The 27666-nt window shown below is 44.6% G+C and overlaps 1 protein-coding gene across 1 annotated transcript; it reads left to right on the top strand.

Moving 5' to 3' along the window:
* The first annotated feature begins 1962 nt into the window (after nucleotides 1–1962).
* Nucleotides 1963–27230, top strand: LOC149453056 (fibroleukin-like). The gene is made up of 7 exons (XM_089688728.1): nucleotides 1963–2295; nucleotides 6511–6678; nucleotides 7892–8108; nucleotides 11156–11293; nucleotides 14036–14252; nucleotides 20814–21009; nucleotides 27041–27230. The coding sequence occupies exons 1-7, from the start codon at nucleotides 1963–1965 to the stop codon at nucleotides 27182–27184; spliced, it is 1413 nt and encodes a 470-aa protein (XP_089544854.1). The 3' UTR covers nucleotides 27185–27230.
* The last annotated feature ends 436 nt before the right edge of the window (nucleotides 27231–27666 follow it).

The following is a 27666-nucleotide window of genomic DNA, read 5'->3' on the forward strand; positions in this document are numbered from 1 at the left end:
ATGGAACCACTAGCAACCTTTTGAGGAACCCTAAGGTTCCATATAACCCTGGTTAAGAATGGCTGCTCAATACAATTTGAGTGTACAATCTCCTTTAGATCTACCAACAACTATGTACTAAGAGGGCATGTGGAATATGAATTGTTTAGAAGTGTCTTCATATTACATAGTTTTGGTAAATCTAAAGGTGATTGTAAAATATGATTTTACAATTTCTGTATAATGTAAGCCAACTTAGGAATGTTAAGCCCAAAGTATGTCAACCAAAATTGTCACCTGTGTACTACAGTTACCAAAAGATAGAAATTTTGCAAAGTGAAAAATGTGTTGCCTTCTCCCACCTTGCTGTGAAGTCTGAAGAGGAATACTTTGTTGAACAATCTCATGAAGCTGGTGTGGAAGGATAGTCTGAACTGGGCAGCTTTCTATTATTATAGTGGGTAGAGCATGAAAATGGGGCAGGCAGAAAGAGATCAAGTGGTAGCTCCATTGCGTAAATTTTAAATTTCAAACTGGCGGCCCTCCAGCTGTTGCAAAACTACAAGTCCCATGAGGCATTGCAAAATTGGCAGTTCCAAGCATGACTCCCAAAGGTAGAGGCATGATGGGACTTGTAGTTTTGCAACAGCTGGAGGGCCACCAGTTTGACACCCCTGCTTTAACCTCCCTGGAGGTATTCCCGAGTGTAGATCGGGGTAAAGTTTCAGCACCACAAGCGGTAACCCCGAGCTACACTCGGGAATACTCTGCGGTGGTGCTCCATGATCCCTCGATCACTTACCTTGTCCTGCGCTCCCGCGATGTCCCTTCTGCAGTGTCCCCAGCAATGTAATCCGGCGGATGCCGGCATCTGTCTTCTGGATTCTGTCCCCTGTGAGTGTCGGGACGTACGGGGGACAGAACGGCGGGAAATTCAAAAATGACAAAAAGTGACATTCACTAAAATATCTAAAATCACATAGTATAACATTACTGTATCAAACCATTTCACACACATTTTGTCCCGAGTACTTGCAGAATTGAGTGATAATGATTCGTGGGGGAAATTCGTCATCAGACACTGAAAACGATTTTGCGACTTTGCTCACTGATGTGCGAACTTGGTGCTATATTTCAAATTTCAGTGTTTTAGGTTTGATTATATTATTGAATTAAATGTAATATTATTATTATATTATTATTTTATGATTATTTATTAAATTATAATTTATGATTTTGTGTTTCAAATTTTAACATACCCGGGATGTTTACTAGACTCTTGTTCGGACAGATTTCAGTGAGTTATTCCTATAAATTACAGGCCTACAATAAAAAAATGTGATATTTCCATGCAAAAAAAATGGTACCGCTTTGAGCACCAAAAATCTGAAATAATCATACCGCCAGGGAGGTTAAAGGAAGGACTACCATGGTGTAGATAGGATGTACATTTTTTCAGCAGGCTTTGATTCAAGTTGTGATTGGCAGGAATAGAAGAAGGGGTCCCGTAGACATGGCAAAGGCAGTAATGGTAAAGGCTAGGCATAGTATTCATCATACAGATTTAATGCTACAGAAGACTGTCAGAGGACATAGGACTGGAGATAGTCAAAGTAATGGGACATGACAAAAGTTGGGCACTCAGGTAGAATACCTTTACAATAAATGGACTAACACTTTGATAATATCCAGTTTTGGTATTCTGCCTCTATGAAAATATGATGTCCTCTGTTATATGGAGCATTAGGCTGCATGAAAACGATTAACCTATATCTGCTTTTTTTCAGGCTGTTTCTCTTTGAGATACTTTGCCCATTGGTTGTCCTGTGAATCAGAAACTGTATTTATTAAACTTTCTTAAATTGTAAAAATTAGAGGGCTAGACCTCTGAGCCAACCCTAGAATTACAGTTGCCTGAGGGGCTGTAAATTTTGGAAGACCACGCTTTGCTGTTGGCTATGTTAACAGTTAGTCTTTTACAAAATGGCTGCTCTTGTATTACGTTTAATATGGTTGCTAATACAAAGCACCATTGCTCTTAATGACCCTCACCAAATGCCTGTTGGCAACACAGAGCATTGTGGGGAGTACAGTAATAAGGTCCTGGCTAATGGACGGTGCAGGATTGTCGCCACACTGCCTCAACAAGATGGCCACCGTTGCCCAGATATGTTCCGTTGTACAGATGAAATCTCATACTGGCTCCATGAGAATGAGCAGAGGAAACAGGAGGTCCTGGAGCTCAGAGAACTGCTGTCAGAGCTTCAGGAAGAACTCAGGAACCACAGACATCGCCTAAGAGTACTAGAACAACAGGTGAGTGACATGCAAAGACCAAGAGAAAAAACAAATTAAGGTCCATATCAGCGGGCTTTGGGCTTGTGTCGTTGGCATTAGTTTGAGACATTTCTGAGATCTTTCAGAGTTCATGGACAGGTTTATTTGACTTGCAGTTAACCTTTTTCTGATCTGCATTTGACCTTCTTCAAGTGGGCTTTGCATTTACATAGACTTCAGATATGGGAGTGCAAATCCCCCTTGAAGCAAACAAAGCCCATCAACACAAGCCCTTACTGTACTCTAGGATGGTGGTTCTCAGCCTTTTTGAGACCAAGACCCAGTAAATTCTTCCAAAACCTTCAATGCAGCAACAATAGAAAATAAAGGGTATACTTGCACAATAAAAGTATGGGAATGCTATAACAAAACTGGATGGGGATTCTGAAATGTGTTGGGGGACTGTGCAGCAGACTTGGTGGCCCTATAGGGGATGAGATTTCTGGGGGCAGTTTGGGGGCACTGTTAGAGGTTAGGTGCACTATGCAGATTTGGAGGCTCTGCAGCAGGTTAGGGGGCATTATGGGAGCTGGGTGGCACTTTGTGAGGTTAAGAGATCTGCAGCTGGCAATCAAAGGGTTTCAATGATTACCTTGGGTTATGATGAGGATGAGTGAATCTAGAATTGGGGATCCACACTGTGATATTCAAGACCAGAAACAAGTTTATTTCAATAATATACTGTTTAAAAATCCAAACATTTCAGGGGCTTTAACCCCCTCACCCCTAAGAAAAGTAATCAATAAAACAATGTGAACTTAATAATCAATGTATAATTGGGTTGGAACTGTTGTCTATGTAACAAGACCCATTGTAACTAAAATGAGCAGGCTTTATAATGCATTGTCATCAGGCCCGGACTGGCCATAGAGCACACCGGGCATTTGGGGCCACCGGGCTTAAGAAGAGTGGCCTGTTGATGACCGACCCACACAGCGGTTGGTAAGCAGTGACCGCGGTCTGGACTGGGCTAACACATGCCACGGCCCCGCTCACCTCCCGCTGTGTGGCTATGCCTAAAGCAGAGCCAACAGTAGGAGCGGCAGAGACGGCTCTAGATGATAAGCAGGAAGCGCCGCTGACACACGGACACCTTCCCGGCCGGCCGCTGCACACACTGCCACACTGAAGGGACACTGTTACAGCTCTTTAGCATGGATGGGCTGTCTCTTAGTTGAACGGGCTGTCTCTTTGCTGGACAGGATGTCTCTTTGCTGGCCGGGATGTCTCTTTGCTGGATGAGCTGTCTCTTTTCTGGAAGGGGTGTCTCTTTGCTGGACAGGATGTCTCTTTGCTGGACTGGCTGTGTCTTTGCTGGACGGGCTGTCTCTTTGCTGAATAGGCTGTCTCTGCTATATGGGGATGTCTGTTTTCTGGACTGGGCTGTCTTTTTGCTATATGCCGATGTCTCTTTGATGGATTGGGATGTCTCTTTGCTGGATTGGACCATCTCTTTGAATATGTAGGAGATTAGATCTCTAGGGGCACTATGATATAAAGGGGACTGCGCTGTAAAGGGGCACTGTAATCAATACAGTGCCCCTTTACAGTGCAGTTCCCTTTATATCACAGTGCTCCTTTACATTACAGTATGGAGGACCAACTCCATGAGTATTCCAACACCAACTGCCCCACAAATGCCCTTGCACCCCCCTCCCCCCCTGGAAAAATTAGTTGCTCAGTCTAAAATGCCTATTTTTTGTCCCAGTCCGGGCCTGATTGTCATAGTCAAAGTGTTAGTAAACCCAGGACCCTGCATTCACTATATCTGGTCTCCCACAGTACACACAATAGAAAAATGCAATTATTTTAGTAAATATAAACTGCTAAATACCTTTTCTCATCATCAGTATATAGCAGTTTTGTAACTTCTATCAGTGTCTAGCAGAGCATTGGTTAAAGTTTTTAATGAAGTTCCCTTTTTCTAACACAAAATGGAGCTGTGTGGATTTAAAGCTTCTGATTCATTCTCAGCTAGGGCTCTGAACCCTGGGAAATGTAGTTCAAGGCAGGAAAGATGCCAATACTACTACAGAGACAGGAAACTACAAGACTCAGCATGCCTGAAGGCAGGAGGGAGAGTTTGAGCTAAGGGTACAGTTAGAGACTTTGCGCTGCATCGGACCCAGAGCCTGTCAGTTCCAGAGAGCAGGGAGATCGGCTGCATCTCAATGGACTGAGCTAGAGTTGGTGTGTCACTGTCAGCTGTGGTTGAGTTCCAGAGGCCTACCGCTGGAATCATCAGGGACTCCGAACAACAGACCCAGACCTGCCAATCGCTGCTGCTTCTGCAAAAGAGTGTCCTACCAGGATTTACTGCTGCACTGTAGAAGCCGTCATCCATTAGATTGTTTCCAGAAGGTGCCTGGAAGCCTACAAGATCTTAAAGGGGGCCCCCCACCTCGAAAGGGAAGCCTGCTGATACCAATAACAGTGAAGCTGGTGAGTGGATTACAGTCCTTTCTGATAATTCATCAGTTGACTGTGCACTAACTCACCGGGAGAGCGATATTGTTCCTTTATCTTCATTGGCACCTCTAATTCTCTCATCTGCCTACGGCTTCATATTTGCAGTCCTGCTGGCCAGAAATCATGACAGATAATTGTCCCCATATCTCCGAGTGTTAACTCTTGCTTGGCCACCCCTTCATCAGTGCTCTCAGGAGTTCATTGTTCCTATATTGACTCACTGTTTGCAGAGACATTCCCCCTTTCTTTTTCGTCCATCAAGTGCGCCAACATCTCCATAGGGCCCAACATAGCCAGCAGAAGATTTACTTTACTGTGGTGGGGATTTACTAAAACTGGAACATGCAAAATCTGGTGCAATTCTGCATAGTAAGCAATCAGCTTCCAGGTTTTATTATCAAAGCTTAATTGAATAAGCTGAATTTATAAGCTGATTGGTAGTGATGGGCTGCATGTTCGAGTTGAATGTAAGTTCGACTCGAACATGGTCTGTTTGTGTGTTCGTTGAACAAATGAATGGTACGGGCGTTCGGCAGGCGATGCACTGCTCCCGACAGTGCACTGTGATTGTCAAAAGCATGCTTTGGCTAATCACAGCGCATGATGATGTCACAAGGGGCCAGGGGTAACCCTGCCCCCTTGTGTCATCATCACCCTATTTAAGAACTGTCAATGCAGAGCATCTGTCAGACAGCAGGAACCAGCGTCGAGAGCGGAGCGGAGCGGGGTTTTTTTTTTTCAGTCAGTGATGGCAGCAGGCTTCGTGATTGATGTTGGCTTTACTTTGGGGGACATTGTCTCGTGTCTTTTTTTTACACTACACTTTTTTTTGTGAATGTGATGCATACTCATTCACATGGGGGGGCCGGGATCTGGGAGCTCCCCACCTGCAAACCCCCACAACCAACAGCCAGGGTTGTGGGGAAGAGGCCCTTGTCCCCATCAATATGGAGACAATGTGCTGTGGGGGGGGGGCCTGCCCCAAAGCACCCCCCATGTTGAGGACATGTGGCCTGGTATGGTTCAGGAGCAAGCACCCCCCCCCCTTTCCTGACCTGCCAGGCTGCATGCTCGGATAAGGGTCTAGTATGGATTGTGGGGGGGACTCCCACTGCATTTAAAAAAAATTTTTGACGTGGGGGGTTCCCCTCAAACTCCAAACCAGACCCAAAGGGCTTGGTGTGGATGAAAGGGATGACCCTATGCCATTTTTTTAAAACATTTTTTTTAATTGTAGGGCAATGCCGACAATTCTTTTGACGTGAATTAATGTTTTACTACTAAAATACCGCATTACTTAATAATAGAACTCTAACCTCATTAATTGAAGTTTTATAATAGTGTGAGCTGCAAAATGTTTCTCATTGATATACTCTGGTTATCTGAATGTAATTTATCAATATACTTTATTACCTTTCCACACAGTCTTGAGACTCATCTCAAGGTGACCTTAAGGTATGAACCAAAATCATTAATCTCCCCCTATTGACGTACAGTATATACCTGAGCTGTCAGTGGGGCTGAGGCCTTCGCCGAGGTAGAACAGATGATCCCATAAACCAGTGGCTCCTGTGGGGGTAGCGCTACATCAATCCGATCACAATGACAAAACCAGTTGCTGTGCAAAACCACTCATTGTCACAATACCCCATTATAAACTGATTATTGTTTCATTTTGTAAAATAAGTCTCACTTTGATCTTTATTAATGTGTTCTGTGCCCCAGGGGGCAAAATACATGAAGCACTTAGTTCCATCTTCCGAGGTGTTGTCTGAAAGGTTAGAAAGGGTGCCGCTTCTCACTTCACAGCAGTGCAACAACACACCTAGCAAGGTGATGGCTGCACAAGCACCCCTCCTCCCTCCACGACTGTCCGACAACACAGCTAGCAAGGTGATGGCTGCACAAGGCACCCCTCCTCCCTCCACGACTGTCCGACAACACAGCTAGCAAGGTGATGGCTGCACAAGGCACCCCTCCTCCCTCCAAGACTTCCGACAACACAGCTAGAAAGGATATGGCTGCACAAATCACCCCTCCTCTCTCCACAACTGTCCGACAACACGGCTAGCAAGGATATGGCGGCACAAATCACCCCTCCTCTCTCCACGACTGCAAGGTGATGGCTGCACCAGGCACCCTTCCTCCCTCCACGACTGTTCGACAACACAGCTAACAAGATGATGGCTGCACAAGGCACTCCTCCTCCCTCCACGACTGACCGACAACACAGCTAGCAAGGTGATGGATGCACAAGGCACCCCTCCTCCCTCCACGACTGTCCTACAACACAGCTAGCAAGGTGATGGCTGCACAAGGCACCCCTCCTCCCTACATGACTGTCCGACAACACAGCTAGCAAGGAGATGACTGCACAAGGCACCCCTCCTCCCTACACGACTGTCCGACAACACAGCTAGCAAGGATATGGCTGCACAAATCACCCCTCCTCTCTCCACAACTGCAAGGTGATGGCTGCAGCAGGCACCCTTCCTCCCTCCACAAATGTTCGACAACACAGCTAGCAAGGTGATGGCTGCACAAGGCACCCCTCCTCCCTCCATGACTCTCCGACAATACAGCTATCAAGGAGATGACTGCACAAGGCACCCCTCCTCCCTCCACGACTGACCGACAACACAGCTAGAAAGAAGATGGCTGCACAAAGCACCCCTCCTCCCTCTACGACTGTCCAACAACACAGCTAGCAAGGAGATGGCTGCATTGACAGATGACAGTTTTCCATATCTCCAAACACTTGTCAAGTATCTCACAAGGAATGCAGGGGTGGGTGGCTTATGCTTGGGGGAGGCGGACAAATGCTTGGAGATAGAGAAAACTGCCATCTGTCAATGCAGCCATCTCCTTGCTAGCTGTGTTTTCGAACAGTCGTGGAGGGAGGAGGGGTGCCTGGTGTGACCTCACAGATGGCCTTAGACAACACCTAGGAAGATGGGATAAAGTACTCCATCTGCTTTACCCCTTGGGGCACACTACAAAGATTGGGTCAGGAGAAATAAGTTCTTAAATCTGGACATATGGGACACCATAGGGACAGGAAATCCTTTAGCTTTCATTTAAAAAGTCTGCCATTTTCTCTTTGTAGCCTGAGAACATCAATCAGAACTCGTCACTCCTGCACAGGGTGAACAGCCTGGAGATCTGGGCCAGTGAGAGCAGCACATTGCAGCACCTACAGGCAACCTACATCTACGACATTCAGGCCCAGGTACGCAATTTGTCCCTGGTGATCGATGGGTCCAACCGGAACTCCTCATGTCTTGTTCCTGCAGCACTGCAGAGCCATCAGCTACATCCAGCAGGTAACTTGTCTCTTCTTTTTTTGTATGTGCACAGGGAGCTACCTGAAGTAACAGCACACTATAAGAACATAGTCATGTTAGAAAAACTTTGGGTGACCTCCAGCCTTCCCTACAGTCTCACACAGTTGTACCGGCTCCTCTCCTGGACTGAAATGGCTTACTCTGATTTCACTGCACACTGTGAGCTTCTCACTATGTGCATTAGAAGCTGCAGCAAGTCAGAGAGAGCTCTGCTTCATTTCTTGGCTATAGGTGTCCAGCATCATTTCATTCATTCCTTCCCAGCCTGGCTACCCCTGGCCTGCCCATTTCATTTATTAGATTTCAATTCCTTCCTTACACTTGGCACAATGCCTAACTGCATTGTGCCAAGTGTAAAGTTTGATGGGGGGGGGGGGATTATGGTGTGGGGTTGTTTCTCAGGGGTTGGGCTTGGCCCCTTAGTTCCAGTGAAGGGGACTCTTGCACAAAGCAAGGTCCATAAAGACATGGAGGAGCCAGTTTGGGGTGGAGGAACTTGACTGGCCTGCACAGAGTCCTGACCTCAACCCCATAGAATACCTTTGGGATGAATTAGAGCGGAGACTGCGAGCCAGGTCTCCTCCTCCGACATCAGTGCCTGACCTCACAAATGTGGACACAGATATGCAAAGGAGGCACTGATTGGGACACCAGTGTGTTCTGATGGGTGGTGGGGACACAAATGTTTAGGAGACTATGATAGGAACACAAATGTGAGTGTGTGTGTGTGTGTGTGTGGGGGGGGGAGGTTCTGATGGGAACACAAATCTGTAAATCTGTAAGGGGGGTACTTGTAGGGAGGTGCAGTTTCTTTTCTCCACTGCAGGTGGCACTCAACTGCAGCGGGAGAAGAAGTCAAGAGGAACATATTCCTCTATGGTTACCTAGGTCGCTGAGGAAGTGATCTGGTTGGATGCTGCTATCCCATGTGACTCTGGTGGCCATCTTGGTTCAGGCAGAGTTTATTTAAGGCTTGGCATGCATTTTGTAAGTGAACAGAGTAGGGACAGGTTGCCCATCAGTCGTAGGGAAAGATTCTGGATGAGTAGGGACAGGTTTCCCTTCTGTCAGGGCAAGTGAATAGCAGTAGGGAAAGGTTCTGGACGAGTAGGGACAGGATAGAGACAGGTTGCCCATCAGTCAGGGCAAGTGAATATCAGTAGGGAAAGGTTCTGGACGAGTAGGGACAAGATAGGGACATGCTATCCTTCCTAGGAATCCTCAGACTGGCCAAGTTGCACTCCACCATAGGAGACAGATGCTGTGGGTTCATCAAATCCTGCTACGCTCTACATTTTTGCACAGATCTGTGAGTGTTCCCAGCCGGGATCCTTCCCGCTGTGCTGTTTGTATCTTTGAACTGTTCCTTCAATACAAGTTTGTTCATTGTAACTGGACCGCATCATGCTGCACCCACCCACACACTGATTGGGACACAAATGTGCAGCAGGCTCTGAAGGGGACACAGATGCATGGGGGGCTCTAATGGGGACACGGATGTGCTGGGGGCTCTGATGGAGACATAAATATATGGGGGGAGGGCTCTGATGGGGACAGTGATGTATGGGGGGCTCTGATGGGGACAGTGATGTATGGGAAGACTCTGATAGGGATACAAATGTATGGGGGGGGGGGGCTCTGATGGGGACAGTGGTGTATGGGGAGACTCTGATAATGGCACAAATGTATGGGGGGCTCTGATGGGAACAGTGATATACAGGGAGACAATGAAAGGGGCACAAATGTATGGGGGGCTCTGATGGGGAGACTCTGATAGGGGCACAAATATACGTGGGGCTCTGATGGGGAGACTCTGATAGGGGCACAAACAGGGGCGGACTGACCATTTGGAAACTCAGGCAGTGCCCGAGGGCCCGGGGTCAATAGGGGGCCCCATGAGATGCCTCTGGTACCTTTTTCATAGGCTTTTTTGAGTTTGGGCAAGGACACAGGGGCCCCATGATCCCCTTTTGAGGGCCCGGGGTCAGTAGGGGGCCCCATGAGATGCCCCTTGTACCTTTTTCATAGGCTTTTTTTAAGTTTTGGCAAGGACATGGGGCCCCATGATCCCCTATTGCCCAAGGACCCCATGAGTTATCATTCCGCCCCTGGGCACAAATGTATGTGGGGCTCTGATGGGAGACTCCAATAGGGGCACACATGAATGGGGGGCTGTGATGGGGACACAGATGTATGGGGAGATTCTGATGGGGACCAAATGTACAGGGATGGGTTCTGACTGGAGATGTAAGGCCCCATGCAAACTGGAAGTTTAACCGCCATGCCTGAGCTCCAGTATTTAGGTGTCGGCAGAGTATACAGGTCTGCCATCCAGCCCTGCTGCTGGCAGCATGTCAAATTCTAATCTATTCCACTGCTGCAGATTTATTTATGAATAACTGATTTTTTTTGTCTCACGAATTTGTGTAAAATATACTTTGTTGCCCTCGAAGTGAAAAATTTGGAGACCCCTGCCTTCTAGAAAGGTCTCACTCTGCTTACTGTATCAGAAGACCAGAAACAAAAAGGACATAACATAGGTGGGCAGTGTTGTGTAGTCCTTAGAACAATGTAACTGATAGCACAGCACAGGCAGAGAGCACAGGACGTTATCCACTGATGAGATTTCTGGAAAGATCTGAATTATTGCATTTGATATTTTGAAAAGTGACTAAAAAAGAAATGTTTTCATAAAAGGCAATTGTGTGTATAACCAATCGTTTTTTCCGGATTAACTCTTTGCGAACTGTGTGACTGCGGTGTATGGTGCCTTTTCGTTCCCATCTTGGTAGACTTTCACTGACTTCCTTGTAAGCTTTTTCTTGTTGGGGCAAAAGAAGAAGTCATACAATGACATTTAGAACGCGTGTGCTAAAAAAGCGCCTTCAATTTTAATGTCTTTTGTCCTGAGTGTCGCTTTGCAAATTTCTGTTGAATGCAACGAACAATGCAGATATTTTTAAAGGCCTTCATGTCTCTGACTTATTCTTCTCTCACAGGAGATAAACCTCCATGTCCTCTTTCAGATCTCAGGTACTCCAGCAGCTGCTACACTGACTGTTCTAATCATCATTACAAAGGGGAGCAAAGCTCTGGGGTTTATACTATAGTGCCATCTACTGGAGGAACTGCAGTAGACGTCTACTGTGATATGGACACCGAGGGTAAGCGCTTTTGTCACTTGTTCACTGATATTGGTTGGCTGTTTGCATCATATCTAATACCACAGTACCATTCAGCTTTAAGAAGAGCTATAATATATATATTTATATACATACACTGCTCAAAAAAATTAAAGGAACACTTTTTAATCAGAGTATAGCATCAAGTAAATTCAACTCCTGGGATATTACATTGTTACATAGTTAGTCTGGCTGAAAAAAGACAAAAGTCCATCCAGTTCAACCATAGAGAAAACAAAAAAAAGTTATAATTCAGCCACGGCACCTCCTGCCTGGAGTTTGCATGTTCTCCCTGTGCCTGCATGGCTTTCCTCCGGGTACTCCAGTTTCCTCCCACACTCCAAAGACATGCTGGTAGGTTAATTGGATCCTGTCTAAACTGGCCCTAGTATATGTATGTATGAATGTGAATTAGGGACCTTAGATTGTACACCCCTTGAGGGTTAGGTACTGATGTGAATGTACAATATATATGTAAAGTGCTGCGTAAATGGACAGCGCTATATAAGTACCTGAAATAAATAAATATACCAACAGTTGATCCAGAGGAAGGCAAAAATAAAACCCAGCAAAGCATGATCCAATTTGCTCCTGCAGGGGAAAAAAAATATGACCAGATATTGATCTGGTCAGTTAAGTAGCAGAGGGGGTTGTTAATCAGTTTCAGCTGATGGAGACAGGCAGTTACTCTAGGAGAGCTGGACAGGGCCGTAGAAGGTCCTTAACCCATCAGCAGGACTGGTATCTGCTCCTTTGTGCAAGGAGGAACAGGATGAGCACTGCCAGAGCCCTACAAAATGACCTCCAGCAGGCCACTGGTGTGAATGTCTCTGACCAAAAAATCAGAAATAGACTTCATGAGGGTGGCCTGAGGGCCCGACATCCTCTAGTGGGCTCAGTACTCACTGCCCGGCACCATAGAGCTCGATTGGCATTTACCATTGAGCACCAGAATTGGCAGGTCCACCACTGGCTTTTCAAAGATGAGAGCAGGTTCCCCCTGAGCACATGTGACAGACGTGAAAGGGTCTGGAGAAGCTGTGGAGAATGTTCTGCTGCCTGTAACATTGTTCAGCATGACCGTTTTGGTGGTGGGTCAGTGATGGTCTGGGGAGGCATATCCACCGAGGGACACACAGAACTCTACAGGCTAGACAATGGAACCCTGACTGCCATTAGGTATCAGGATGAAATCCTTGGACCATTGTCAGACCCTATGCTGGTGCAGTGGGTCCTGGGTTCCTTCTGGTGCAGTGGGTCCTGGGTTCCTCCTGGTGCATGACAATGCCCAGCCTCATGTGGCGAGAGTATGCAGGCAATTCCTGGAGGATGAAGGAATTGATACCATTGAATGGCCCCCACGCTCACCTGACCTAAATCCAATAGAACACCTCTGGGATATCATGTTTCGGTCCATCCGATGCCACCAGGTTGCACCTCAGACTGTCCAGGAGCTCAGTGATGCCCTGGTCCAGATCTGGGAGGAGATCCCCCAGGACACCATCCGTGGTCTCATTAGGAGCCTCCCCCGACATTGTCAGGCATACATACAAGCACGTGGGGGCCATAAAAAACTACTGAGGACCATTCTGAGTTGCTGCAATGAAATTTCAGCAAAAATGGACTCGCCTGCTGCATCATTTTTTCACTTTGATTTTCGGGGTGTCTTTGAATTCAGTCCTCTGTAGGTCAATCATTTTCATTTCCATCAAACGATGGGGCGTCCTTACGTTCCTAACACATTACCCAGTCCATATCATAGATATGCAGCAGGAGATTTTTTCCCCATTGAGATCTGATGTGTTTTCAAAGTGTTCCTTTTTTTTGAGCAGTGTATATACAATATATATATATAGTACTGTGTACTATAAGGTGTGAAAAAATGCTGTAAATGTAGAATGATTTCAGAAATAGGAGTGTTAATAGTTTATTTTTATCAATTAACAAAGTGGAAAGTAAATGAAGAGCAGAGAGATCCAAATCAAATCAAATCAATATTTGGTGTGACCACCATTTCTCTTCAAAACAGAATCAATTCTTCTAGGTACACCTGGCACAGTTTTTGAAGGAACTTGGCAGATAGGTTGTTCCAAACATCTAGAACTAACCATAGATCTGGATGTAGGCTGCCTCATATCCTTCTGTCTCTTCATGTAATCCCCCACAGATCAGGGCTTTGTGGGGCCCAAACCATTTCTTCCAGGACTCCTTGTTCTTCTTAACTATCTTTGAAGATAGTTCTTCATCATATTGGCTGTATGTTTGGGGTCATTGTCCTGCTGTAAAATAAATTTGGGGCCAATCGCATGCCCCCCTGATGATATGGCATGATGGATATATATCTGACTGTATTTCTCAGCTTTGAGGACACCATTGGTCCTGACCAAATCTCCAACTCCATTTGCAGAAATGCAGCCCCAAACTCGCAAGAAACCTCCACCATGCTTCACAGATGCTTACAGACACTCATTATTGTACCACTCTCCAGCCGTTTGGTGATCACACTGCTAGCCTTTGATCGACGATACCCAAGATGTGGGACTTTCCAGTCAAATCCAGGAAAGTTACAATCTATGCAATCTTTTTTCATGCATAATTTTGAATGTGGCACCTTGACCTGCCAGCTCTCTATATATACTGACTTCATCTATGTACTGACTAGTTTACTGTATGCAGAGCATTCAAACTGATCATTTAGTGGAGTTTTTCATTTTTATCTGGCAGGTGGCGGGTGGACGGTTATCCAGAGACGTCAAGATGGATCGGTCAATTTTAACAGGACCTGGAAAGAGTATAAAGAAGGTTTTGGAAACTTGAAGGGAGAGTTCTGGCTGGGAAATGAGAAGATCTACTGGATAACAGGGAAGGGAGAATTCAGTCTGCGCATTGACCTGGAGGACTGGAGCGGGCAACACAAGTACGCTGTCTACAGGGAATTCAGGTACAAATGTTTCTTGTGTGGCCCATAACAGCAAAATCATATTCCAGCCGTGATGCTGCCAGTTTAGTCTACAAATAGCCTTCATAGAAGTTAGCTGTCCTGATTTTCCAGAACTGTCCCACATCTTGACTCTCTGTTCTGCCGGTGTTGTGTCCTGTGCCAAGTTGTGGGATCACAGCATCAAAATTATTTCAATTACTGCACATTCTAGTTTATTAGGTACACCTGTTCAATTGCTTGGTAACACAAATTGCAAATCAGCCAATCACATGGCAGTAACTCAATGCATTTAGGCATCTAGACATGGTAAAGACGATTTGGTGAAGTTCAAAACGAGCATCAGAATAGGGAAGAAAGGGGATTTAAGTGGCTTTGAACATGGCATGGTTGTTGGTGCCAGACGGGCTGGTCTGAGTATTTGAAAACTGCTGATCTACTGGGATTTTCATGCACAACCATCTCTAGGATTTACAAAGTAGGATCCAAAAAAGAGAAAATATCCAGTGAGCGGCAGTTGTGTGGACAAAAATGCCTTGTTGATGTAGCACCTTCCCCTTAGGAGTTGCAGACGTTTTGGCTCCCCCTATAGTTCTGCACAGCCAAGCAATACGCATTTTCATTCAGACTTGCATCCAGGAGATAGTAGCCAGTCCTTGAGCTTGTTTTGATGTTTTATTAGGAGATAATAAACATTGATGGGGTAAGGGGCGTATGGGATGCCCAACTGAACTGGAACTAAGGACAACTTCCTGAAACTATTTACAAGTCTTTACAGCAAAAATCCTCTTCTGGAACTAGCCAGCCCCTCTTGATATACCATCCCACACCCTAGAGTCTCCTTAATCCAGCAGCTCTGGGTGAATCCCTGGGCAGGGGATCCAGTGCCTGTCCCTTTAAATAATTAAACAGTCCCGGATAGGAGCTAATCCATTTTCCTTCCAGAGTGCTCCTTCCCCATACCGGCCCAGGGGGTGCAGGTTTACTCACTTGGTCCCTCTCTTGTGTTACCGGTGGGTCAGTGGCTGCTACCAGGCTTTTTAGCTGAGCCGCTCTTTCCCCACCACACAGGTGGTCCTCTCTCAGGGGGCCGGTGAAGTCCCGAGCTTCCCTCCTTCTGCTCCTAGAAGCTAATTAATGTTGTCCTATGTGCCCATGCACACCACTTTAGGCTATTAGCGTTTTTTGAGCTTCAGCTTCTAGGATCAGAAAAAATATTGTTTTTGTGGAGTTTTTTTGGAGTGGCTTCAAGCAGAAAAAACACTAAACGCTCCTAAACTCTCCTGAATGCTACTAACAGCTTTTTTCTAGCTTTTTCTTTTTTTTTTTCAACATGTACTGTAAAAACGCTAATAAAACGCTAACACGCCTAAACACTCCTTAACCTCCCTAGCGGTATTATTATTGCAGATTTTTGGTGCTGAAAGCGGTACCATTTTTTTTGCATGGAAATATGTAGTTTTTTATTGTAGGCTGTAATTTTTAGGAATAACTCACTGAAATCTGTCTGAATAAGAGTCTAGTAAACATCCCGGATAGGATAAAACTTGAAACACGAAATCATAAATTATAATTTAATAAATAATCATAAAAAATAATAATATAATAATAAATTTAATTCCATAATATAATCAAACCAAAAACACTGAAATGTGAAATAGAGTGCCAAGTTCGCACATCGCTGAGCAAAGTCGCAGAATCGTTTTCAGTGTCTGATGACGAATTTCCCCACGAATCATTATCACTCAATTCTGCAAGTGGTTCTGATTTACTATCGCTGTTCTCTAGCTGGTCTAAAACCGCTTTTGACCTAAAGGGACGCTTTTTGGACGCCATGGACTTTTCTAAGTTTCCAGGCAGAAAGAACAGTAACAATGCAGGCAGGGCACAGGACAAAGCACTCGGGACAAAATGTATGTGAAATGCTTTGGTACAGTAATGTTTTACTATGTAATATTCGTTTTAAAAAAAATGTCATTTTTTAAAATGTTCTAATTTGCCGCCGAATCCCTGTGCAACGCTGCATGGTAAACCCGAGTGTAGCTCGGGATTACCGCTTTTGGTACTGAAACTTTACCCCGAGCTACACTCGGGAATACTGCTAGGGAGGTTAATGCTAATAATATGCTACTAAAAACACTATTACCAGCGCTTTTTAACCAGCATTTTTTCCAGTGTTTCTTGAGCTTAAAAAAACGCTAGTGTGCATGGAGCTTAAAGGTTGTCCTAGCCCAGGGGTGGGCAAACTTTTTGACTTGAGGGCCGCAATGGGTTCATATATTGGACCCGGGGGCCGGACCAAGAGTAGATGAATGATGTGTATGTGTCATCCATAGTAAGTATAGTAATATTCCCCCATAGTAAGCATAGTAATTAATCCCCCATATAGTAATTCATCCCCCATAGTAATTCATCCCCCATAGTAATTCATCCCCCATATAGTAATTCATCCCCCATAGTAATTCACCCCCCATAGTAATTCATCCCCCATATAGTAATTCATCCCCCATATAGTAATTCATCCCCCATAGTAATTAATCCCCCATATAGTAATTCATCCCCCATAGTAATTCATCCCCCATAGTAATTCATCCACCATAGTAATTCATCCCCCATATAGTAATTCATCCCCCATAGTAATTCATCCCCCATAGTAATTCATCCCCCATAGTAATTCATCCACCATAGTAATTCATCCCCCATATAGTAATTCATCCCCCCTATAGTGATTCATCCCCCCTATAGTAATTCATTCCCCATATTAATTCATCCCCCATAGTAATTAATCCCCCATATAGTAATTCATCCCCCATAGTACTAATCCCCCCCAAGTAGTAAGCCAAGTCCCCCCTGTGTCAATTCACTTACCTTTGCTCCGCGCGTTCCTCTCGCCGTGTTCCCGCGCCGTTCCGGTCTTCAGGGCGGACTGTGAGAGGAGCCTAGCTCCCCTCACGTTCGTCACGCTGCCCCGCCTACACACATCCTGACAGCCATCCTGACAGTATCACTCTCCACGGGCCGGATTAAAAGGTCCGCCGGGCCGTAGTTTGCCCATTGCTGTCCTAGCCCCTTGCCAAGTCGTCTGTTGGGAATTAGCCAGGATCCTCTAAGACGGGGGTCAGCAACCAGTAGATCTTGGCTTGGTGACTGGTAGATTACGGTCTGGGCTTGCTGACCCACCATCCCAAAGCATCAGAGTGCAATGCAGAGGGACGACTTGTAAAGTTGGAGCTGTAGTAGGCAGCAAGAGCCACATAAGCCAATACCTCCTCTGTCCCATGCGGAGTGATAACCTTTCTCCTTTGTATGAATACAATTCCTGACATGTCAAAATATATAGTAACAGAATCCTTTTTATAAACCGGAACCTTTTATTATTATAAACCCATCCCTGAGCTGAACAAATGACTTTGCCTAGGCCAAGATGACATCATCACTTAGCTGCAGGCAAAAGAAAGCATTTCATGCTATATTAAAGGAAACTCTAACTGACCAGCCATTCCTCAGATCCACCCACTGCTTCTAGACCTTTCTCCAAAGTTCTAGAACAGGGGGAAATTCCAGACGACTGGTCTGCACAGCCTCCCAGTTCTGACCAAAACTTGGCCCCTGCTAGCTATCACACCCAGGCTGCTACTCAGCCCTAGCTAACAATTAGAGTCTAATTCCCCCTAGCTAACTAGAAGGGTGATACATTGATGTCAGAGATCACAGGAGAATTGGCAGACCGGTTGCTGTGACAATCAGATAGTAGGGTCAGAATTTGGCATAATCAACATGAAAGCATGAATCCTTCCTTCTTTGTATGAATGGTTCATGTTGGTGGTGTAGAGGTGTAGAGGTGTGGGGAATATTTTCTTAGCACTAGCAAGGTGTACCTAATAAAGTATTACCCAGTATTATTATTATCATTTTTATTATTATACAGGATTTATATAGCGCCAACATCTTGTTCAATGCTTTACAATATAAAGGGAGAGAATACAGCAACAATACAGTTCAATACAAGAGGGATAGGAGGGCCCTGCTCCTTGGAACTTACAATCTAAGAAGGAGGGGTTGGTGGTACAAAAGGTAATAACTGTGGGGGATGAACTGATAGGAGAAATAGAAGATTTGGTTATTAGCTGAAGGCAGGATAGGCTTCCCTGAAGAGATAGGTTTTTGAAAGATCGCCTGAAACTGAGCAGAGTAGGCGATAGATGGATAGATTGGGGTAGAGAGTTCCAGGGGATGGGGGAGGCTCTGGAGAAGTCTTGGAGATGAGCATGGGAGGAAAAGACAAGGGAGCTAAAGAGCAGGAGGTCGTGCGAGGAGTGGAGAGGATGGCTCGGGTGATATTTGAAGACAGGATTGGTGATGTAATTTGGGGCAGAGTTATAAATGGCTTTATATGTTATTGTTAATGTTTTGACTTTTATTCGTTGGACAATAGGAAGCCAGTGGAGGGATTGGCAGAGAGGGATGGAGGAAACTGAGTGGTGGCCAGTGGAGGGATTGGCAGAGAGGGATGGCAGATACAGAACGGTTAGTAAGGTGGATGAGTCTGGCAGCAGCATTCATGATAGACTGAAGAGGGGATAGCCTGCGATGAGGTAGGCCAATGAGGAGGGAGTTACAATAGTCAAGGCGAGATATAACAAGGGAGTGAATAAGTTGCTTAGTGGTTTCTGAGGTTAGGAACGGGCGTATCTTGAAGATGTTGCGGAGGTGAAGTCTACAAGATTTGGACAGCGATTGGATTTGGGACTGAAAGGACAGATGGGAGTCTAGGATTACACCTAGTACCCTGGCATGAGGGAAGGGACTGGTGTTGTATTATTGGTCTTGATGGAGAAGTCAAGGGAGGGGGCACAGGCTGGGGGGAATACTAAGAGCTCAGTTTTGGAAAGATTGGAGTTTGAGGAAGTGGAGTGACATCCATGCTGATATGTCACTTAGTAGGTTAGTAATGTGAGAGGAGACTGAAGGGGTGAGGTGAGGGGTAGAAAGATAGATTTGTGTGTCATCAGCATAGAGATGGTACTTAAAGCCATTAGAGTTTATTAAGTGACCAAGGGAGGAGGTGTAGATGGAGAAGAGAAGGGGTCCAAGGACCGAACCTTGAGAGACACCTACAGAAAGAGGAGGTGGAGAGGAGGAGACTGAGCTATAGGTAATGCTGAAGGAGGCACTGCAATAGGTAGGAGGAGAACCAGGAGAGAGCAGAGTCTTGGAGTCCAAGAGAGTGGAGTATTTTGAGGAGGAGGGGATGGTCAACAGTATCAAAAGCCACAGAGAGGTCAAGTAGTAAGAGTACGGAATAGTGGCCATTAATTTTAGCTGTTAGTAGATTATTAGTGAGTTTTAGTAGGGTAGTTTCAGTGGAGTGTAGTGAGCGAAAGCCAGACTGTATAGGGTCAAGAAGGTTGTTGTCAGTAAGGTAGGAGCTCAGGCCATTGTAGACTAAGCGTTCTAGGAGTTTAGAGGTAAATGGCAGCACAGAGATGGGTCTTAAGTTGTTCAGGTTGGTGGGGTTCAGGGAGGGCTTTTTAACTATGGGGGTGATGTGTGAATGCTTTAGGGGGGAAGGGAAGGTGCCATTAGAGAGGGAGAGATTGAAGATGTGAGTGAGGGAGCATAGGATGGAAGAAGAGGGTGACCATAGTAGTTGTGAGGGGACAGGTTTCAGGGGGCAGGTGGTGAGCAGGGGGTAAGATGGGCTTCTGACAGAACCTTAGTGACGTCTTCAGTAGTAGCGAGGTCAAAAGAGGAAAGTGTTGAGGGAGGTTTAGTATAAGGTATGCTAAGTGGGATGGTTGTCTGTGCAGTGGAGATGCCCCTAAAAAATTGCATCAATCTTGTATTTGAAATGATTTGCAATCTCGTAAGCAGTGAGTGAGGTACTGGGTGGAGGTGGAGGTGGAGAAAGTAGAGAGTTAAAAGTAGAGAAGAGACGACGAGGACTGGATGACAAGGTATTGATGAAAGTGACAAAGTAGGCTTGTTTGGCAGCATAAAGGGAGGAATTGTATGCTAAGAAAGCAGATTTATATAGGGTGAATGCTTGGTGAGATTTGGTTTTACTCCACAGTCGCTCCAGTGCACGGCTATGTCTCTTAAGATTTCTGGTGTCGTCAGTCTGGCACGGTTGTAATGGTCGGGGCCTGATGCTTCATGTTGTTAGAGGAGCAAGTGTGTCTAGTGTGGATGAAAGTGAACTGTTGTAGACATCAGTGGCCAGGTCAGAGCAGGACAGGGGAGAGATTCTGTCATAGAGGTGGTCAGTTGCAGAGTGGAAAAGAAGAGGGTTTAAGTTGTGAAGGTTTCTGCGGGTATTTGTTTGCTGTTCGGAGGGATAGGTGTTTGAAGACAAGGAGACTGTGAAGGTGATGAGATTGTGATCAGAAAGAGGAAAGGGGGGTTGGTGAGGTTGTAGGGAGTGCAAAGATGGGATAAAACAAGGTCTAATGTTTTCCCATCATTCCCAGGACATTTAGTGAGTAGAGAGCAGCCCTCACCATTGTATTGCATTCTTCTGGTCATTGAATTCTAATTGGCTGCATGGGTGGTTATTTCTTGCAGCATTGAAGATGAAAGCAATGACTATCGTCTGCACGTGTCAGGAGCCGGAGGGACGGCAGAGGATTCCTTCTCCTGGTACCACAACAAGAGGGGGTTCAGCACTCCGGAGTCGGGCAATCTGTGTGCCGGGATCTCTCATGGCGGCTGGTGGTATCACCAATGTTTCTACTCCAACCTCAATGGAGTGTACTATACGGTGAGGGATGCAATCTCACTTGGTGGAGGAAGCTTGAAATGTTGGGTCAGGTTAAAAGGGGATTAGTCCTGGCCTGCAGTACTTTAAAGCGGAGTTCCAGTCATTTTTTTTCCTAAAGCACCTCCGTGACAGTCGCAGCTTATGCCATGCAAATTGGCATGAGCTGCATATGCAATCATTTGCATTTCCTTGCTTTATTAAAGATACTCTCTGGCCCCTCAGGATCCTGTATTCTTCCATCTTCACTGTGGGCATCTGAAGTCCAGCCGCACTTTCCTCCGGGATACGGTGCAGCTGGCTACCCAGCATGCACCTCCCGATCTCACGCTTGCATAGTGTGAAGAACTCGCTGCAGAGTGGAGGATGCCTGTTGACTTCTGGGATTGATGACATGTATATCCCAGGAACCAACAGGCGAGAGGATGTGATGTACCTGTGAAGTGCAGTGCTTCAGGCATCCCAAAGGTATGAAAACTTTGGGAGAAAAAAGGGTCTAAACATTGGTAGGAAAGCGGGAAGCAATGCATGGGGACACACTTTAAAAATCGGGTGGAACTCCACTTTAACCACTTCAACTCTCGTACCTGTACGCCCCCTACAGGCCAAAGCAGTTGTCACATTTTCTGTTTGTTTAGTGAAAACTGTGCCATTACTTAAAGGGTTAGTCCACCTTTAACCACTTACCGTCCGGACCATGTACATAAACGACGAGACGGAGCAGTGCAGGGGCGGGTGGCTGTTTATAAACGTACTCTTGCTTCCCTGCATGTGTGCGCTCCCTGGGACCGTGAACAGTGATTGTTGTATGGGATCTCTGTGTGAGGTCCTGATTCATGTGATCACTGATTGGCCAATCAGTGATCACATGAATAGTAGTAAGAAAGATGTCACTTCTGACATCATTGCTTACTACTTGTGAAATCTGTGAATGATCACAGAGGTCACATGGTACAAGGCTAGTCACAACAGCCTTGTACCATGTGACAAGTTGTGACCAATCACAGCTCACACAGTTTTTCTCAATGGCTGCAGGAATGCAGCCAGAGAGAAGGAGAAATTATCGCTTTTACAGCATTTACAGGTGGAAAAGCAATCAGTATAACAAAAAAAAAATCTTCAGCACCCCCCACAAGTAGTACAGTGTCACTATGGTGATACTGTACTGCTAGTGTGACAGCATATTAAAAAAAAAACATAAAAATATTAAAAAATAAAAATGTAAAAACATTTTTGAAAAATTATAATTTTGGTTATAAACTAATTTGGGTTATTTTTTGTTACTAAAAAGATAACTGAATACATTTTGGCCAAGATTTATGAGAAAGATTATTTATTTGCTAAATTTTATAAGAAAAACACTTTTTTTTCAAAATTTTTTACTTTTTCATTTATATAGCAAAAAAAAAATATATATATTCCAGTGGTGAATAAATACCACCAAAATAAAGTTTTATCTGTCTCAAAAAAATGGTAAAAAATTCATATGGGTACAGTGTTGCATGACCGCGCAATTGTCATTCAAAAGGTGATAGCACTGAAAGCTGAAATTTGGCCTGGACAGGAAGGGGGTGAAAGTGTCCGGACTTGAAGTGGTTAACCACTTCAGCTCTCGTACCTGTACGCCCCCTAGAGGCCAAAGCAGTTGTCACATTTTCTATTTATTTGGTGATAACTTTGCCATTACTTAAAGGGTTAGTCCACCTTTAATGGACATTTTCCAAAAAAATCTCCCATGCATTCCAGCATCACATTACTTACCACTCCTCCAATGTTCAGATAGTTACTCCTGTCCTTCTCCATACATGTAGGCTTTATGGAACTAACTCGAAAATTGAATTTATTTCCCTATGGGCCCGAACTACTATGACATCATGTGATGTCATCCGAATGAAACTAATGCATTCGTTACATAGTTACATGGTTACATAGTTAGTCTGGCTGAAAAAAGAAAAAAGTCCATCCAGTTCAACCATTACCTCTTCGCGCAAATATGCGGCCTCACAGAAATGTGGTGTGACTTGGCATGCGATTTGCAAGTCACATGGCACGCAAATCGCATGCCAAGTCGCACCCGGTGTGACCGGGGTGTTAGTTATACTTTAAGAGATGCAATATGCAGATGAAAGGTCGTTCATCTCGTACAAATAATAGGAAGTTCATACATTGTTACATGACATTTTCTCCATGACAGTCCCGGCGATGTTTGGCTGCATTATGACGTCTGCTCCTGCCATGTAATGCACAGCAAGTCCCGGCTGTCATTCTGACATCCGGTAATTGCCGGAGATACCAGCAGGGAGAGCAGCAACAGGATCGGAGGTGCTGGAGAAAACAGATCCATCCTAAACATTTTCTGGGGCATTTTTGGGGCATATCGCTCCATTATGACGTCTGCTCCTGCCATGTAATACACAGCAAGTCCCGGCTGTCATTCTGACATCCAGTAATTGCCGGAGATACCAGCAGGGGGAGCAGCGACAGGAGCAGAGGTGCTGGAGAAAACAGATCCATCCTAAACATTTTCTGGAAGATTTTTGGGGCATATCGCTCCATTATGACGTCTGCTCCTGCCATGTAATGCACAGCATGTCCCGGCTGTCATTCTGACATCAGGTAATTGCCGGAGATACCAGCAGGGGGAGCAGCGACAGGAGCGGAGGTGCCTGAGAAAACAGATCCATCCTCAACATTTTCTGGTAGATTTTTGGGGCATATCGCTCCATTATGACGTCTGTTCCTGCCATGTAATACACAGCAAGTCCCGGCTGTCATTCTGACATCCGGTAATTGCTGGAGCTACCAGCAGGGTGAGCAGCGACAGGAGCGGAGGTGCTGGAGAAAACATCCTAAACATTTTCTATAAGATTTTTGGGGCATATCGCTCCAAAAGTGGTTAAAAGTGCAGCCAACCCTAGGCAGTTCTAAAATGTCAGTTGTGCCCTCGAGGAGATTTACCCTCACAAGCTACTTGTCCCCATAACAGGAAGTGAGGGGTTCTCTCAGCGGGGACACGTACAATATTGAATCCCTATTAGAAAATCTGTTTTTATTGCTGTGTGTAACCCCATTGTGGGGGAATATTCCCTGACTTCCTGTTGTGTCTGACACCCGTCATTTGAACAGGAAGTGAGGGGAATTCTCCCCCATGGGGAGGCACAGACTGTAATAACAAACCTCAGACTTCCAAGACTTCCTATCTAATATATATAATATATAATATCATGGCTTGTGGTTTGTAAATGGCGATACATATTTTTTGATTACAAAAAATTAAAGGCTCTATTTATAAAAAATTGCTGTGCGATTATCTGAGCATTCGCACATCCATCACAAATAATCGCTGTAATGCGTCTAATGCGTCGAGCACCTATGATCGCCAGCTCCATCTAGTGGCTGTGATGCAGTATCTCATTGAGTACCTTATTCAGGAAATCCCAGTATGGGCCACTAGATGGAGCTGGAGATCACAGGAATGCAACATATTAGACGCATTACGGGGATTTTTCGTGACAGATGTGCGAATTGTCAGACATTTCCACAGCAATTTTTTTTGCTCCTAATTGTGTCCAATTAACATATGTAAATTTGTTTTAAGCCCAGCTTGATCAATTTATTAAAAAATTGCTGTGCGATTATCTGAGCATTCGCACATCCATCACGAATAATCGCTGTAATGTGTCTCATATTTTGAGCTACTGTAATGGTTAGCTCCATCTAGTGGCTGTAATGCCGTATTTTTCTGATTTCAGGAAATACCACATTATGGACACTAGATGGAGCTGTCGATCATAGGAACTCAACATATTAGACACATTACGGTGATTTTTCGTGATGGGTGTGCGAATGCCCAGACATTTCCACAGCAATTGTTTTTTTTCTTTTATAAATAGGCCCCTAAGCATGCCCAGTTAACATATGCAAATTTGGTTTAAGTCCAACTTGCTCTCTTTCTTAAAATATATGTTGAGTTCCTATGATCACCAGTTCCATCTACTGGCCGTAATGCCGTATTTTCCTGAATTCAGGAAATTTGGTTTAAGCTCAGCTTGATCAATTTATGAAAAAATTGCTCTGTGATTATCTGAGCATTCGCACAATCCTCACAAATAATCGCTGTAATGTGTTGAGTTCCTATGGCTGTCGGCTCCATCTAGTGGCCATAATGTATTATATTATTGAATAAATCATTCAGGAAATACCACATTATGGCCACTAGATGGAGCTGGTGATCATAGGAACTCAACATATTAGACACATTAAGGTGATTTTTCGTGAGGGATGTGCGAATGGCCAGACATTTCCACAGCAATTTGTTTATAAATAGGCCCCTAACATATGCAAATTTGGTGTAATCCCAGCTTGCTCTATTTATTAAAAAATTGCTGTATGACTATCTGAGCATTCGCACAGCCGTCGCGAATAATCGCTGTAATGTGTCTCATATGTTGAGTTCCTATGATAGCCAGCTCCATCTAGTGGCCGTAATGCCGTATTTTAATGAATTCAGGAAATACCACATTATGGCCACTAGAGGGAGCTGGTGATCATAGGAACTCAACATATTAGACACATTTTGGGGATTTTTCATGAAGGGTGTGCGAATGCCCAGACATTTCCACAGCAATTTTTTCTTTTATAAATAAGCCCCTAAGCTTGCCCAATTAACATATGCAAATTTGGTTTAAGCTCAGCTTGATCAATTTATTAAAAAACTGCTCTGCGATTATCTGAGCATTCACACATCCTTCACAAATAATCGCTGTAATGTGTCAGCACCATCTAGTGGCCGTAATGTACTATATTATTGAATAACTAATTCAGGAAATACCACATTATGGACAGTAGATGGAGCTGGTGATCATAGGAACGCAACATATTAGATACATTCGGTGATTTTTCGTGACGGCTGTGTGATTGCCCAGACATTTTCACAGGATTTTTTTTTTTCTTTATAAATAGGTCCCTTAGCATGCCCAAATAACATATGCAAATTTGGTTTAAGCCCATTTATTAAAAAAATTGCTCTGCAATTATCTGAGCATTCGCACATCTGTCACAAATAATCCCTGTAATGTGTCTCATATGTTGAGCTACTATAATGGTCAGCTCCATCTAGTGGCCATAATGCGGTATTTTCCTGAATTCAGGAAATACCACATTATAGACACTAGATGGAGCTGGAGATCATAGGAACTCAACATATTAGACACATTACAGAGATTTTTAGTGATGGATGTGCGAATGCTTAGACAATTTCACAGTATTCGCACATCCATCACAAATATCGCTGTGATGTGTCAAACACCTATGACTATCAGCTCCATCTAGTGGCCATAATGTACTATATTATTGAATAACTCATTCAAGAAATACCACATTATGGACACTAGATGGAGCTGGAGATTATAGGAACTCAACATATTAGACACATTACGGTAATTATTCGTTCCGGCTGTGCGAATGCCCAGACAATTTCACAGCAATATTTCTTATAAATAGACCCCCTAAGCAGGCCCAACTAACATATACAAAATTGGTTTAATCCCAGCTTGCTCTATTTATTAAAAAATTGCTGTACGATTATCTGAGCATTCGCACATCCGTCACGAATAATCGCTGCAATGTGTCTCATATGTTGATATACTATGATGGCCGTCTTTTACTGAATTCAGAAAATACCACATTATGGCCACTAGATGGAGCTGACTATCATAGGAACTCAACATATCAGACATATTACGGGGATTATTTGTGATGGCTGTGCGAATGCCCAGACAAGTTCATAGCATTTTTCATACATAGACCCCTAAGTGTGCCCAATTAACATACGCAAATTTAATTTAAGTCCTTTAGCCCTAACTGACTCTAAGCAATGCTAAGAGCAAACTGCAGGAACCAATTAAAATTCACTTTACAAAGTCAGGCTGGTGCAAGAGGAGTTCTGATTGGCTGGCAGTGGAGCACTTTTCTATTGTAAAGCCAGGCAGTATTGATGGCATGATATGGATTCTACCATTTGCTGTGTTTTCAGGGAGGTAAATACGTGAAAGGTCGCAGGATGATGGGTCCGGACGGCATTGTGTGGTACAGCTGGATGAATACAGATTACTATTCCCTGAAGAAAGTCTCCATGATGATTCGTCCTAGATCATTTAACTCGCACGTATCGCCATAGAAAAGTCCACATCTCGATGACATCACATCTGTCAACTAAAAGTCATGCATGGCCATGTTTCAGTTACACCTTGTCCTTCAAAGCATGGAGAAATCCAATAAAGAATCTTTAAAGTGGACCTGTCATCAGATACATTGTCTCATATAATGTGCAGCATGCTTTGTAATGCGTCACACTGTGTAACACGCCCAGGTATTTATTAACCCTTATAGAGATCACAGTACTCTCCCTGACAATTCCTTCACCTGCTTTTCTCTCCAGAAGGGCGGCAACATCTTTTTTCAGGTGTCACCCATTGTCAGCAGCTTCTTCCTGGACTGAGATGGCACAATCATACAAATCCTGGTGCCCAGGTATTTTTTTGAGCTGTGTTCACAAATGTTTGACGCAGATCAGCCCCAAAGCTACACTGATAACTGGAGGAGAGGAGAAAGAGAAAATCCCTCCTCCTGCCAGCCGCAGACTGATGACATCATTTCAGC

The sequence above is a fragment of the Staurois parvus genome, unplaced genomic scaffold (genome assembly GCF_062004578.1).
Source record: "Staurois parvus isolate SC_StPar_1 unplaced genomic scaffold, SC_StPar_1.0 ptg000453l, whole genome shotgun sequence".
Lineage (NCBI taxonomy): Eukaryota > Metazoa > Chordata > Amphibia > Anura > Ranidae > Staurois > Staurois parvus.